The sequence below is a fragment of the Primulina huaijiensis genome, chromosome 18, assembly GCF_012295235.1.
Source record: "Primulina huaijiensis isolate GDHJ02 chromosome 18, ASM1229523v2, whole genome shotgun sequence".
Classification (NCBI taxonomy): Eukaryota; Viridiplantae; Streptophyta; class Magnoliopsida; order Lamiales; family Gesneriaceae; genus Primulina; species Primulina huaijiensis.
In genome coordinates, this window is record NC_133323.1 from 5715884 (window position 1) to 5731708 (window position 15825).

A 15825-nucleotide genomic window follows, 5' to 3' on the forward strand; every position below is an offset into this window, starting at 1 on the left:
TCTCATTTGTGAAGAAAATCACAATTGAGTTGAGAGAAAAATATTATAAAGTGTGTAGTGTGATAATTTTGAGAGTTTGAGATTTTTACTTTTTACCGTAAATTTTTACTTTTTCACAACACGTTATCAGCACGAAGCTCTAAAAGTCCTCCATATTTTTCCAAGCTCCAAAACAGAAGAAAAAGGTAACAAAAGTAATAATATTTATTTTACTGTTTATTTTTTTATTGTGTATATACTTAATATATAATATAATGTTATAATAAAATAAATTTTTCAAAATCTTGTTATAAATCCTGGGAGGATGTTAAGACGACATCCCACACTCCCGGTAAGGGATACGACAAGTATACAAGTGTATAAGGTTTTTAAACAAAATATCTTATGACACCTCATTATAATATTGTGATATGATATACATAATTATTTAAAACATTACTAATATTATATACACCATATTATTACCATAAAATTATACAAATACATACATTTATTTTTTTGTACACCAACGGTCATAAACGGTAACAAAACGGCTAGTTTTTGCCCTATAAATATGATCTCACGAAAACATTCAATCACTCCAACTTTTTCTTCTTCTCTAAACAATTATTCTTCATCAAATTTTTGGAAAAAAAAGAAGATGACTTTCTCAAGGTTATTTTTAATTATTTTGGTTATCATACTCACGAGCCTTGTATTTATCGGAGAATATCCTCCTCGTGTGTTTACTTTATTTTTAAGAATTCTTGTACTTATTTTTTATCCATTACTTTGTATTGCAATATTCATTAACTAATAAAATGCATCGTAATTTTTTAGTACCACCATGTCAAACTTAGCAAAACTCGAATTCATTGTTCTTGATATTACGGGGAAAAATTATATGCCATGGACTCTCGATGTAGAAATGCATCTTGAGTCATTAGATCTAAATGAGACCATAAAAGAAAATGGCACATGCACATCACAAGAAAAGGCAAGAGCCATGATATTTTTGCGTCGACATCTCGACGAGGGATTAAAATGTGAATATCTGATTGAAAAAGATCACATGGCTTTGTGGAAGAGATTAAAAGAAAGATTCGAACATATAAGGGAAGTTATACTTCCGACCATCCGGGATGAATGAAATACGTTGAGATTCCAAGATTTTAAGAAAGTCAGTGATTACAACTCGGAGATGTATCGAATAATCTCGCAACTGAAATTTTGTGGGCACGAGATTACTGAATTGGAAATGCTTGAAAAAATATTTTCCACTTTTCACGCATCGAATATAACTCTACAACAACAATATAGAGTGCGTGGATTTTCGAGATATTCTGAACTAATCGCCTGTCTTCTCGTGGCGGAAAAGAATAATGAGTTGTTAATGAGAAATCATCAGGCACGATGTGGGGCCCCNCTCCCTCCAGAAGTACCATCTCCGGTCTCCTGATATCCTGGAGTACCTGTCATTGTCCACATACAAAGACAACAACAGCCCCATCTGGGGTGAGCAAAGCTCAGTCTGAAGCAACCACAATATATACCACAGATATCTAAACAATGATATATGATATGCAATGCATGTATGTCGTGGAGGTATCAGGTCAAATGCCCATCCACTGAGCACATGTCAGAGTCAATCGAATCGCTATCAAATCAATGCTCGAGTTGGCACACCGGCCTCAATCAGGGATAATCGTATGATAGCGTCGACAAAGCGCCATCAAATCCCAAATCTCAATCAAATCATCGGGGCCACTAATGTCTATGCTTTAAGGGTCATGTAATACCAAACATAGCATCGTGTTCACAAACCCCAGGATCAAATCAAATCATATCAGGGTATCCAAGGATCATAGCTCAACGTGCATGTCATGTATGCCACATCAACTCAACAAATAAGACATATAGACATGTATCTCAATCCAATCAGTCAAACATATATCATATAATACAGATATCTGTCGTATGTTACCCGGTCGCAACATACTTCAATTCTTCGTTCCAGTCGATGTAGCTTTAAGATTTTAGTATAGAAACTCTATCTACATCAATAACACATTCTTTTCAATCAATAATTTCATTCAATATCAACAATAGAAGTTTCAAATATCTTTTGAAACTTTAAAATTCATATCAAATTCAAATTATAGCATAATTCAATTCCGACTTCAAAACTTAGTTTCTTGTCGGTTATTCTACCGCATATATTTATCAGAATTAATAATAACTGACAAATAATTCTTCAATCTCAATTCAACGATTAAAATTTCCTAATTATAATAAATTAGGAATAATTCGAAATAACATCACTTTAATCTTCTCTACTTCGTTAAAATCATACACTATTCAACAATTTTCAATTTCTTCATGATTTAACAATTTCTCGGATTTATTCCAAAAATCGACAAATTTCAAACATCACCAAAAATATAAAATTTATACCTCAAATCGAAGACCTCGTGCCAACGATCTCAGAATTGGAGTCGGTTCGTCGATTGGATAAACCGATAAATCACAAGATCGAAAAGAAAACCTCAAAACCATATTCTCTCACCTCTCGTCTCTCGCTCTGTAGCATACGTGAGTCTGTTCAAATTTATTTATATATTTTTTTAATTTTTTTAATATTATATTATATTATATTAATAATAATATAATATAATATATAATATTTAACATTTTAACGTCGGTATATCTCTTTGGACCAGTCAAATGATCACATTTTCAAAAACTCAAAACATGAAACTTCCTTATCTTTGAGTTTTCTACGTTATATCCAAATTTCAAATCATTTGGACTTCATATGGAAAAGATATGACACTAATTACCATTTTACCCTTAAAATTAATTCATTATTTTTCAACTTATTTACGAAAATGTCATCGAAATAAATTGAATATTTTTCAACTTATTTACCAAAATGCCATCAAAGCTATTTTAGTCTCGGGGTCTCACACACGACCTACTGGTTCAACGGTATTTCATGAAGTAAATGTCGTAAGCAAAAATGAATTTAAACCTGGAAACCAAAATCAAAGTTATAGGAAAGATTTTGGTCGAGGACAAAATCGAGGTCGTGGTCGTGGACGTGGGTGTGGACGTGGACGTAGAAGTGGTCGTGGTCGTGGACGCGGCCGTGGTTTTGAAAATAATCGAGATATTTATTTCTATAACTCATCTCAAAAGAGCGTCCCAAATCATCCACCGAAAAAGCATCATGAGAATATGAGTGTTAATGAGAATCACTCAAAAAGATTTGAAAGTTCTTGTTTTAGATGTGGTACTCCAGGACATTGGTCCCGTATTTGTCGAGCCCCTGAGCAACTTTGCAAACTTTATAAAGAATCAATAAAGGGGAAAGAAAAGGAGACCAAGTTCGCTGAACACAGTGAACCTTTGAGTGATTCAACTCATTTTGATGCTGGAGATTTTCTGATTGATTTATCAGACAATGATCAATTTGCTGGTAGAATAAATATGTAAAATGTTTTATTTTTCCATGTACTCGTATGATAATGTTTTATAGTGTGTTATATTTTTAAATATGTATTGTATTGTATTTTTTTTATAAATGTATTGTCAGTAATTTTATTTCATTGCATATTTTTTTTGAAGTTCAAATATGGAAAATGCTATGAACCAAGCTGAAGTTTGCATACCCGATAGTGGTACAACGCACACTATTCTCCGAGATAAAAGATATTTCTTGGAACTAAAACCAACAAAAACAATGGTGAATACAATATCAGGTCCTGTAGACTTGATTAAAGGATGTGGTAAAGCACAATTTTTGTTACCTAATGGTACAAAATTTTTGATCAATGATGCTTTATATTCACCACAATCGAAAAGAAATTTGTTGAGTTTTAATGATATATATTCCCATGGGTATGATACTCAAACAATGAATGAAGGGAATGAGAAATATATGTGTCTTACCACATATAAATCAGGAAAGAAATATGTGATTGAAAAACTACCAATGCTCCTTACTGGATTGCATTATACACATATAAGTCCCATTGAATCAAACATGATAGTTGATAATTCTTCAATATTAACTAATTGGCATGATCAATTAGGACATCCTGGTTCAACAATGATGCGAAGAATTATAGAAAATACACATGGTCATCCGTTGAAAGACCAGAAGATCTTTCAGAATAATAAGTTTCAATGTAAAGCATGTTCTCTTGAAAAACTTATTATAAGACCATCACCAGCCAAAATCCAAATTGAATCACCAATGTTTCTTGAACGTATTCAGGGTGATATTTGTGGACCAATCCATCCACCATGTGGACCATTCAGATACTTTATGGTATTGATTGATGCCTCCAGCAGATGGTCACATGTATGTTTATTGTCAACTCGATATGTTGCATTTGCAAGATCACTTGTTCAAATAATAAAATTGAGAAATCAATTTCCCGATTATACAATCAAAAAAATTAGACTTGCTCAAATAACGAATGTGGTATAATCGGCTAAGTGATCACTTAATGAAAAAGGGATATGTAAATAAATCAATATACCCTTGTGTTTTCATTAAGAAAACAACATCCGGATGCGTAATTATTGTTGTATATGTTGATGATTTAAACATCATTGGAACGAATAAGGGAATTCAAGAAGTTGTTTCATAATTGAAGGAAGAATTTGAAATGAAGGATCTTGGAAAACCAAGTATTGTCTGGGTTTACAAATAGAACAAAAAGAATGTAGAATATTTGTTCACCAGACAAATTATACAGAAAAGATCCTTAAACGTTTTAATATAGATAAATCAAATCCTTTAAGTACTCCAATGGTTGTTAGATCATTAAACATAGAAAAAGATCCATTCCGTCCATGTGAAGATGATGAAGATATTCTTGGTCCAGAAGTACCATATTTAAGTGTTATCGGTGCCCTTATGTATCTTACAAATTGTACAAGGCCTGATGTATCTTTTGCCGTAAATTTATTGGCAAGATTTAGCACATATCCAACAAAGAGACACTGGAACGGAATTAAACATATATTCCGTTATCTATGCGGAACGACAGACTTGGGAATTTTGTATTCAAAAGATGCTAATCCAAGTATAATTGGTTATGTCGATGCTGGATATTTATCTGATCCACACAAGACACGTTCCCAAACTTGATATGTATTTACTCGTGGAGGCACTGCAATTTTTTGGCGTTCACAAAAACAAACACTCGTAACAACTTCATCAAATCATGCAGAGATTATTGCACTACATGAAGCAAGCCGTGAATGTGTGTGGTTAAAATTAATGACCCAACATATCAAAATCTCATGTGGATTATAATTTGACGAGAAGCCTGTGATACTATATGAAGATAATGCTGCATGTGTTGCTCAAATGAAAGAAGGATACATAAAAAGCGACAGAACTAAACATATTCCTCCTAAGTTCTTCGCATTCACCAAGGAACTTGAGAAGAATAAATATATTGATGTTCGTCACATTCAATCAAGTGAAAACTCATCAGATCTCTTCACAAAGGCACTTCCTACGACAATATTCAGAAAGCATATATATAATATTGGGATGCGCAATCTACGAAATTTGTGAAGAATTGTTCATACAACATGAGAGAGAGTTTACGTGACTGCACTCTTTTTCCCTTACTATAGTTTTTATCCCAATGAGTTTTTCCTAGTAAGGTTTTTAACGAGGCAGTATAAAAACACGTAATGAAGACAATCATTATGATTATCATCACAAGGGGGAGTGTTGAAAATTAATATTTAAAACATGTGTATTGAATATTTGAATGTTGAATATAAGAGTTGTAAATATTGAAAATTAGTGTGTGATGATGTAGGTAATGGTGAATTTATTTTTGGATTATTTGTAAAGATTTTCTATAAATAGATATCTCATTTGTGAAGAAAAACACAATTGAGTAGAGAGAAAAATATTATAAAGTGTGTAGTTTGGTAAATTTTGAGAGTTTGAAATTTTTACTTTTTATCATAAATTTTTACTTTTTACCATAAATTTTTACTTTTTCACAACAGACAACAATTTTTATGACAATATTAGAAATTTGAAACAAGATTGATTATGAGATACTAATTGATATTTGTATATTTGAAGTAAATACTAATTATTCTACTTTTAAAATTTTTATATTTTTTAGAATTTGAAAAGAAAAAAGTTATATGTATTTAATTTTAGATTGGTGTTTCTATCAATTTATCTATTATTTTACTTGATACAATTAAGGTTTCATTTAGTTAGCTTGATAGGATTGTATGAATAAATAATGTTGCGTATTAGATTGTAATATCTTATGTGATAACAAATATTATCTAATTGTTATAGGATCCATATGTTATTTATTGTTTTTACAGGTGTTGAGCCAATGTTAAAGGAGCTAGCCACATTAGTTCCTAGAACAAGATTCTTTGAGCTAAATCATATGAGTGTCTAATCAGATTTTACATCTAGTCGTATTCTCTAACTATTACAATATATGATCGGATTCTTCGAGATGAATTATTTGAGTATCAAACCTGACATTCCTATAACTCAACAAGTCTCTCCAAGATTTAGTGCAATTGATCTTCGAGCTGGACTTCATAAAGTTCAAACCAATCATACCTATCATCTAGTTAGTAGCAGAATATCTTTTTAACCAATCGTGCACATGAAACAATGTTATCAGAATATCAGAATGTCTCCCAATAAGACAGATGATTGTTGCAGTCTTCTCTCTTCGTATCAACTTTTTCAGAAGCATTATTTTTCATATTTGGCAAGGCGTCGATTTTAATGCACCGTAGGATGAATCAAGAAAGGACAAAGATAAATCATTTTGTATCAAAAAATCCCAAGTTGAACGTTGAAGTTTAGTTTAACTAAAAAAGAGCTAGTGCTCTCGTTCTTTCAAAGGTGACATATATAGAAAACAATGAATTGAACTTGCAACAAGTTTATAGTCATTCACTATCAATATCTCGAGCACTCTTACTTGACGAATTCTCAAACTGCTCACAAGCCATCGCTTTCACATCTTTACGAAACATCAAGGATCACTAGAGTTTCTTACAACTTATCAAGTCGTTCTCTGAAGTTTAAATTACGAGAATGGTTGATATGTTGAATATGAGGATTCACTTATTTATTATCCGTTGTAATTGTTTGAGTTGTACTAAGAGCTCAACTTAAGCAATGGATAAGTTCTAAATTGAAGTGAATTTGTACAAATTGTTATAAAATCAAAGTTTTTTTAGTGAATTTATTTCTAAGTGAAAGAAGATGAGACGTAAAACAATTAAGCTTTCGAATTTTCATAAATTCTCGTGTGTTGTTTATTTTTCCTCTTTTACTACTTTTCGGTTTTGTTGTTAAAAACTTAAGTCACTTGATTATATTATTCTTCAGATCAGCTAGAGTTCTGCATTTTAAAAAATATTTTAAAGTGGTCCAACTTCATTTGGTCCAGAAAAAGACTTTTACAGTTAACAATTATTACGTTTGGTTCAAAAACCATTTCAATCATTAATATTTCGAAGATAATTTTAACAGTTCATTAATCATTTTCTAAATACTAAACCCGAATATGACATTGTGGTTATTAAAATATTTTATTAGAACATAGAAAAATATTGAATAAATAATAATTTAAGATAAACTAAATAATTAATAAATATAAATAAAATTATAATTTTGTATTAATAATTTAATTGATGGTTGACTATGACAAATACAACCAAACGTAGGAGTTATATTCGTAATTAATTAAAATAATATATGTATCACCGCCAGCGTTATCCGAAGTCCAATCTTCCACCTGCTGCGTCGATGTATCTCTCGTTCAACATACTGACAGACGCAAGACTCCTCTTTCTCTGCATATATTTGTCCTCTCTAAGCACCACCGTTCACAGAAATCAACGAGAGAAAGATGGAGTTCATCGAGAAGTTGACCGAAAACGCTGGTGAGATTCAAACAAGAGTTCTTGCTGAAATCCTGTTGAGAAATTCTAACGTAGAGTACTTGAAGAGACATGGGCTCGACGGACATACTGATACAGAGGCTTTCAAGAAAGTTGTACCCGTTATCTCCTACGAGGACATTCAGCCTGATATCAAACGCATCGCCAATGGCGACTCGTCTCCCATTCTTTGCTGCGAACCTATCTCTGAGTTCTTGAAAAGGTTTGACTTTTGTTTCTTTTTTTTTTTTTTTTTTTTTTTTTTTTTCTTCTAAATTTTGAAAACAATATAGTATCTCAAGCTGCATTTTTTTTTATTTCTTGTACTGTGTAAATTTGATAACGTTGTTTCATATGTGGGTGATTTCCCTTTTGTGTTTGCTTCGAGATGATTTTTTTTTCTCCTTTTCTTTTTCCACATGAAAGTGGGTATTTCTATTTTCTAAAATATGCAGTTCCGGGACATCTGGCGGTGAGAGAAAATTGGTGCCTATGACTGGGGAAGAGCTGCGGAGGAGGGAATCATTTAAGAAGCTTTCGACGCCTGTGATGACCCAATGCTTTCCCGGCATAGACAGAGGCAAAGCGATGTATTTCTTGTTTGTAGCATCGGAATCCAAGACCCCAAGTGGGCTGCTGGCTCGCCAAGCCATAACGAGTTCATTACGAAACTCTGATCTCAAGGACGGACCGCACAATCCCTTTACCAGCCCAAGGGACTCTTTTCTCTGCGAAGACTACTTCCAAAGCGTGTATTCTCAAATGCTTTGTGGTCTGTGCCAGAACAAACAAGTCCTGCGGGCCGGGGCAATTTTTGCCGCTGGTTTCATTCGTGCAATCCGGTTCTTGGAAGAACACTGGTCCCTTCTTTGTAATGATATCAGAACCGGAAGTGTTAATTCATCGATCACCGATCCGTTAGTGAGGGAGGCAGTGATGAGGATCCTCAGACCCGATCCGGAGCTCGCAGATTTCATCGAATCGGAGTGTAGGAAGGATTCTTGGCAGGGGATCATCCCTAGACTGTGGCCAAATACCAAGTATATAGACGTTATTGTGACCGGCACCATGTCACAATATGTACCTACTATTGATTACTATGGCAATGGTTTACCCCTAGTCTCCACTTTGTATGGTTCTTCGGAATGTTATTTCGGCATCAACCTTAACCCTCTTAGCAAGCCTAGTGACGTATCCTACACCTTCATCCCTACCATGGCTTATTTTGAGTTCTTGCCCGTAAATGAAAACAATGGCGGCCGCGATGAAGTCACTGATTCCACTTCCGTGCCGAAATCTCTTGATGGAGAGGAACAACAAGAATTGGTTGATTTAGTTAATGTCAAACTTGGACATGAGTATGAGGTGGTGGTTACCACTTATGCTGGTAAATTTGCTTCATCTATCTTTAAAAACAATTTATGTATATATATATATATATATTTGTTACAAATCAATGGGTTTTAGCAATTTCCTCCAAAGTCAAGATGGTAAATCCAAATACCCGACTCGAATAGCCGAGGATATTGAGAAATATTTTTTTATCCGATTAAATAAATGAGGAATTGGGTATGATGATTTTCGGGTATGGCGACTTGAATACCCAATTGAATTAATAGATATATATAATTTTTCGGATATGATGTTTGATTCTAATATGTTTGTGTTGAATGATATTAGTGGTATGAAAGTAAGAAAATCATTAGTATAAAATTGATATTATTTTTGTGATATTCCGAAATGTGGATAAATATATATAATTAATGAGGACGAAGACGGAGATATGAAATCCTATCCAAACTTGAGCAATTGTCATCCCTAATGGGTTATACTTTTTTTGTAATATTACAAATTTTGTGCAGGGCTTTACAGGTACCGGGTTGGAGATGTGCTTCGTGTGGCTGGATTCAAGAACAATGCCCCTCAATTTAATTTCGTGTGCCGAAAAAACGTTCTATTGAGCATTGATTCTGATAAGACTGATGAGGTTGAACTCCAAAATGCAGTGAAAAAAGCAGCAAGTCATTTGATCCCGTTCAACATATGTGTCGCAGACTACACAAGCTATGCTGACACCACTCAAGTTCCAGGCCACTATGTGCTGTACTGGGAGCTCAGCCAAAATGAATTATCTAACCCGGTTCCTCCAACAGTTTTTCAAGATTGTTGCTTCACCATCGAAGAGTCCTTCGCCAGCACGTATCGACAGCACCGCAATTCCAAGACAATTAGTCCTCTTGAGATCAGAATCGTGGAAGCTGGAACCTTCGACAAGATCATGGACTATGCCATCAGCCTCGGGGCTTCGAATAATCAGTACAAAACACCTCGGTGTGTGAAATCGGAGCCGATCATTGAGCTGTTGAACACCAGGGTTATGTCTTGCTATTTCAGTCCAAAGTGCCCTCAATGGACCCCTCAATGGAACTACAAGAATTGAGAACTTCGTTTTCCAAAAGAAACCTAGACGAATTCCATTGTTGATCATTTGAGTGCTAAGCCATTTCCCATGGAACGTGTAAACATTGTAAGATAAATTGAATCTCTCTCTTGGTTTGGATATGTTATTTGTTGTACATTGGATAGATAAAATATCTGATAGTTATATATGAATTTGGACAATCTTATCTTCTCGAGTTAACTTTTGGGTTCAGTTAGGACCAAGTCTCAATCTTAACATAATACCAGAGCTCAAACTCACCGTTATGTGTTGAACTACCAATAACTGAGTCACCCGTTAATATTTTCACGTTTAAGTTGTTGAATCTCTCTTGGTTTGGATATGTTAGTTGTTGTATATTGGTTAGATAAAATCTCTCGTAGTTAAATATATGAACTTGGACAATCATCTCCTCTCGAGATAACTCTCAATCTTAATATAGTATCAGAGCTCAGATTCACTGTTATGTGTTGGACTACCAATAACTGAGCAACTCGTTAATATCTTTACGTTCCAGTTGTTAATTCATTGACCTAAGGGGGTCTGTTAGCTCGCTTTTGAGATTAAATTAAATCCAAGTTTCATTTTCTATCGGATCCATTATCTTGTGGATAATTGCGGCACAATTGTATAATCTCACACTTATAACACTTGAGATTTTTTATCGTCGAAATCGAAGCCATCGAATTGAATTGTTTCAAAATCGAACAAATCGATTTTTTGTGTTAAATCAAATAGACCGGTTTTTTCATAAAAAAAAATCGAGTAAAATTAGGACAGGGGCCAATCTAACTTAAAATTTATTCTTATGTCTTTCAATATGTTCGGTATGTATTGATAAATTCATGGAAAATTTCAACGGGTTTGGAGGATATTTATTACGGTTGGTAGGAATTCATGTTATATATAATTATAAAATATAACTAGATATATGATTATATGCTTTATTAAGAAATAAAAATAAGACTATTTAATTATTTTTATGTAACTCTATATAGACTTGTCAAATTGGGTCAGGTACGTCGGGCCGGCCCGCCCCGCTATAAAAATTGAGCGGGTTGGGTTGATAAAATAGCAGCCCGTTTGGAGGCGGGCCAAATGGGCTGAGCCCATTTGAGTTGCGGGCCAAGATGGGTCGAGTCCAAACGGGGGCGAGTTGGCCCGCCAAATTAGGATAGAATTTTATATATTTTTATATTTTGAAGTTTTAAGTTTTATATAAACATTAAAATAAGTCTCATGCGCCTCCATCACTCTCTTATCTTATTTCTTTCTTATTTTTCTCCTTGGTCTCGCCTCCATCACTCACTATGGTAAAATCTGAATCTCTGTAAATTTTATTCATGAATATTAAAGGGAAGAAATTTCTGTAAATTTTATTCATGAATCTTAAAATAATTTTTAAGTCTAACAGTTGTTTGTGAACCCAAGAGCGGTTTCGTTTGAAGTCTGACGAGTTGTAGTGAAATTTTGTGGACTCGGCGGAGGTTTGATAATTATGTATATTGTTGAACACATAATATTTTCTAAAATTTACAACCGTCTCTTTCCTCGACTTTCTGTTCTCTTCCATGTCTCAATCTTCATGTTTGGTTTAAGCACTTTATTTTTTATGTATTATGTTGATACTTTCTTAATTTCTTATTTCAATATTTTTAAGTATTTTATGAAATTATTTGACTGAAATATATTTTTCTTCTATGTTTATTGCGATATTGTTTAGTATTTTTTTTCTTAAAAAAATAAGCGGGTCGGCCCGCCTAGCCCGCAGCCCAAGGTGGGTTGGGCTGAGTTGTCCATTTAGAGGCCCGCGAAAATGACGGGTTGGCCCGCCCCGCCCCGCCTAATGGCTAGGCTTCTTGAACTCTGGCTTGACACATGTAAATGCATTAATTGACAGCTAAGGCTATGTTTGGTAGCCATGATAAGGGAATGATTATTTAATAATCATTCCTTTATCTTGCGTTTGGTTCGTTTTTTATTAATCTACAGGCCCTTGATTATAATTAAAAACTCACACTATTCATGTTAATTGTGTGATTAAATATCACTCCTCAAACGGTGTGATAATTAATAATTTTTGAATAGTGATCATGATAAGATTGTATATTGACCATAATACCCTTGGATTGTTTTCTTCAATATAATATGAAAATTAAAATTAGTGAAAATTTAATAATTAATATAATATTTAAATTTTTATTAAAAATTAAGTTCATATATTTTTATTATTTTCAATCATTTTAAAGAAATAAATTGTAATACAAATCTATCTTAAATTAAAGTTATATAAATTTGTAATCTTGATAATTAATTTTTTATGAAAATAAATATTTATTAAATTTTAATTTATTTTTTTAATGATTTAAATTAATTTTAATAAATGTAAATTACAATTATAAATATTTAATTATCTATCCAATTATTTGAAGTATAAATATTTAATTATCATTTGGGGCATTTTGGTCATTACAATAAAATTTACAAAATCAATTCATCATTTTAAAATCATACCAAACACCATGTTATTTATCCGACCATATTATTAATCCATACATCTCATTTTTTAATCACTCTAATTACTAATCCTTTAATTATCCTATCCTTCAAACCAAACGGAGCCTAAATGTTTTAATAATCAATCACTCTTTGTTATCACCAAAATTAAGAAATTACAATCTATCATAAAGTAAGCACATGACTCAATATTAATTCCTTATTTAGTCCTCAATTTTATCGATTTAGTCTCTCCTCCAAGTATCTCGAGTTACTCTTTAATTGATTTAGGATTATTTAATATTTTTTAATTATTTCATAATTCATGAACGAATTAGGTCTAATTCAAATATGAAACATTTTATTTGGTGTGGTTTTTTTTTTTGTTTTGTTTTTGTTTTTGTTTGTTTGTTTGTTTGTTTTTTTTATCTCCCCAGACCGTTATTATTTGTTTGATTTAGGATATAAAAGGATATATTTTTATTTTAGGAGAAAAATAATGTTTTTGATGGAATGAAATGATTGTTATTGTAACATCCCGTAATAAAATAACTAATACTACTTTAAAATTTACGGAAAATAAAAATTTTACTTATTTAAATAGTAAACCCAAACCCTTTGAATTTAAATAAAATGATCGACTAAATTCTTGAAAATAATCTAAGTACAAAATATTTTCATGGCATAAAAAAATATCATTTATTACTACTGTAAAAGCGTTATCCAAAACTAGCATTTGAAAATACTTGTTTGCCAACAAAATTTTGGATAAATAAAAATCAGAGTAAAAAGTTTAACGTGCATAAAATCCTTTCATAACAATAACGGTCCTCGGGTTTGCACTGTACACAGTCCGAGCAAGCTCACTGGTCAGCACCTCCTGTCTCCTCAAAAGTATCAAAATTTGCATCGATCAAATCTAGTTAACCTAAAGACTCAACACGCATAAGCCATGAATAGCAAATAATACTTAAATAAAATCACATGAATTTGAAAATAAAGTGTACGAAATAACAGCTGAACATACATAAACATAAACATGTCATAACTGCATAAACATTTTCATAAAAGTTCTTCCATCATAACATACATAATCATACTTAATTGTGCGTAGAAATATGTTCAAAACAAGTGACTCGTAACATAAATCGCCTGATCAGACTAAACCACAGTACTGGGCTGGCAGTGATCACCACAGCCTTTCGACCGGATGTCCACTCTCACATAAATAAATCTTCGGTCATACTTTATCGGGTGGAGAGGTCTCCAGTCATGTTTTACCGATTTTCAATCCCATAATCATAAATCCCCATTCATGCTTTACCGGGTGACCACAAGACAAATCACATACCTCCAAAATAAAATATTTTTTTGCACGTCAATCATACTTACAACGTTGTGGGCTTCGTTGAAACGCTCCAGACATGCTGCCCCAACCACAACAGCAAAGATCCAGGAGATCCCAACGAAGCCTGCAACCAAAAACTTAAGAAAACGCGAAGAATATGCACAAATTTTCACAGCTTGAACGGTTTTACGATAAAAATCATATCTCTCTCATTTCTTATAAGAAAATTACGAATTTGCTATCGAATCGAAGGTAGCACAGAGTGCTACAAATCATATGTTGAAAAAGTTTATAGAAAACCAACCTATAAGTCGCAGAATTCGAAATAATATTGGATGACAGGTTTTCTGACACAGAAATTTCACAACTTGTGCATTTTTACGATAAAAATCATATCTCCCTCGTTTCTTATCAGAAAATTACGAATTTTGCTATCGAATCGAAGGGAACACAGAGTGATACTAATCATAGGTTGAACACACTTCTAGAAACCAACCTATAAGTCGCAGAATTCGAAATAACATAAGATGACGAGTTTTGTGATACAAAAATTTCGCAGTTTGTGCGGTTTTACGATAAAAATCATATCTCTCTCGGTTCTTATAAAAAAATTACGAATTTGCTATTGACTCGAATATAACACAGAGTGCTACAAATCATATGTTGAACACGTTTCCAGAAAATCAACCTATAAGTTGCAGAATTCGAAATAATGACGGATTTTGTGACACAAAATTTTCCAGAAATCGTTTAAACTATAATCCATCGAACTTTGCATATAACGAACGAATTTTCATTCATAATATACCTCAAAATACATAATATGACGAGATCGATGCGTAAAAGAAAATTTTATACATGCTTTTGCTTCTAAACGCTCGAATAAACTAATACCGGCGCGAGGATACGTGGAGGATGAACGGAGGACGATTCTTTGACGTTTTTCTTGACAAAAACTCACCAAAATCTTGCTAGGATGAGAGCTCAAAAGGCTGCTTCTCAAGGGATGCACAACCCTAGCTTTACACGTTATTTAGTGTGTAAAAGTGTAAGTGAGTGTGTTTGTAGATGTGCGTGATTTTTTTTTTGTTTTCTTCCTTCCTTTTTTTTTAAACTTTTAATCAACTTAATTAAATGACTACACTACTAATTAGGATAAATAATTAAGTCCACAAAGTTTATAAAATAATAAATCATAAGTTAAAGAATTAACTCCTAATTTTCTAAAATTGCTAATAAAAGGCTTAAAATATTTTGATTCAATCAATAAATTAAATTTGACCTTAAAATGCTATATTTCATAAATAATTAAAAATAAATAATTTCTTAACTTAAAATAAAATATAACATTTAATTTTATTGCCTTAATCATCATCGGTCTCCTATCCTCGGCCAAACATCGAATATTCGCCTGAAAAACTCAAACTCAAGAAATCCATTTAAATATCATAAAAATGAACATATAAATATTTAAAATAAATTAAACATGTTGAATTCATCATTTAATTCTTTTAAATCAATTAAATTAATTAACCTATTAAATTATNTTTTTTTTTTTTTTTTTTGTCAATTTTACCGTATCGAAAAAACTTAT

At 32.5% G+C, this 15825-nt stretch overlaps 1 protein-coding gene across 1 annotated transcript; it reads left to right on the plus strand.

Moving 5' to 3' along the window:
• Positions 1–7784: 7784 nt before the first annotated feature.
• Positions 7785–10525, plus strand: LOC140965092 (indole-3-acetic acid-amido synthetase GH3.6-like). The gene is made up of 3 exons (XM_073425149.1): positions 7785–8170; positions 8403–9334; positions 9810–10525. Exons 1-3 carry the CDS (start codon positions 7917–7919, stop codon positions 10385–10387), a joined length of 1764 nt encoding a protein of 587 aa, XP_073281250.1. The 5' UTR covers positions 7785–7916; the 3' UTR covers positions 10388–10525.
• Positions 10526–15825: the final 5300 nt, after the last annotated feature.

What these genes read in the sequence shown, in the direction of transcription:
- LOC140965092 (XM_073425149.1), top strand. Translation starts at nt 7,917, where the DNA reads ATGGAGTTCATCGAGAAGTTGACCGAAAACGCTGGTGAGATTCAAACA. An exon ending in ATCTCTGAGTTCTTGAAAAG is followed by an intron (nt 8,171 to 8,402) that starts GTTTGACTTTTG and finishes TAAAATATGCAG; the next exon opens with TTCCGGGACATCTGGCGGTG. An exon ending in GGTGGTTACCACTTATGCTG is followed by an intron (nt 9,335 to 9,809) that starts GTAAATTTGCTT and finishes AATTTTGTGCAG; the next exon opens with GGCTTTACAGGTACCGGGTT.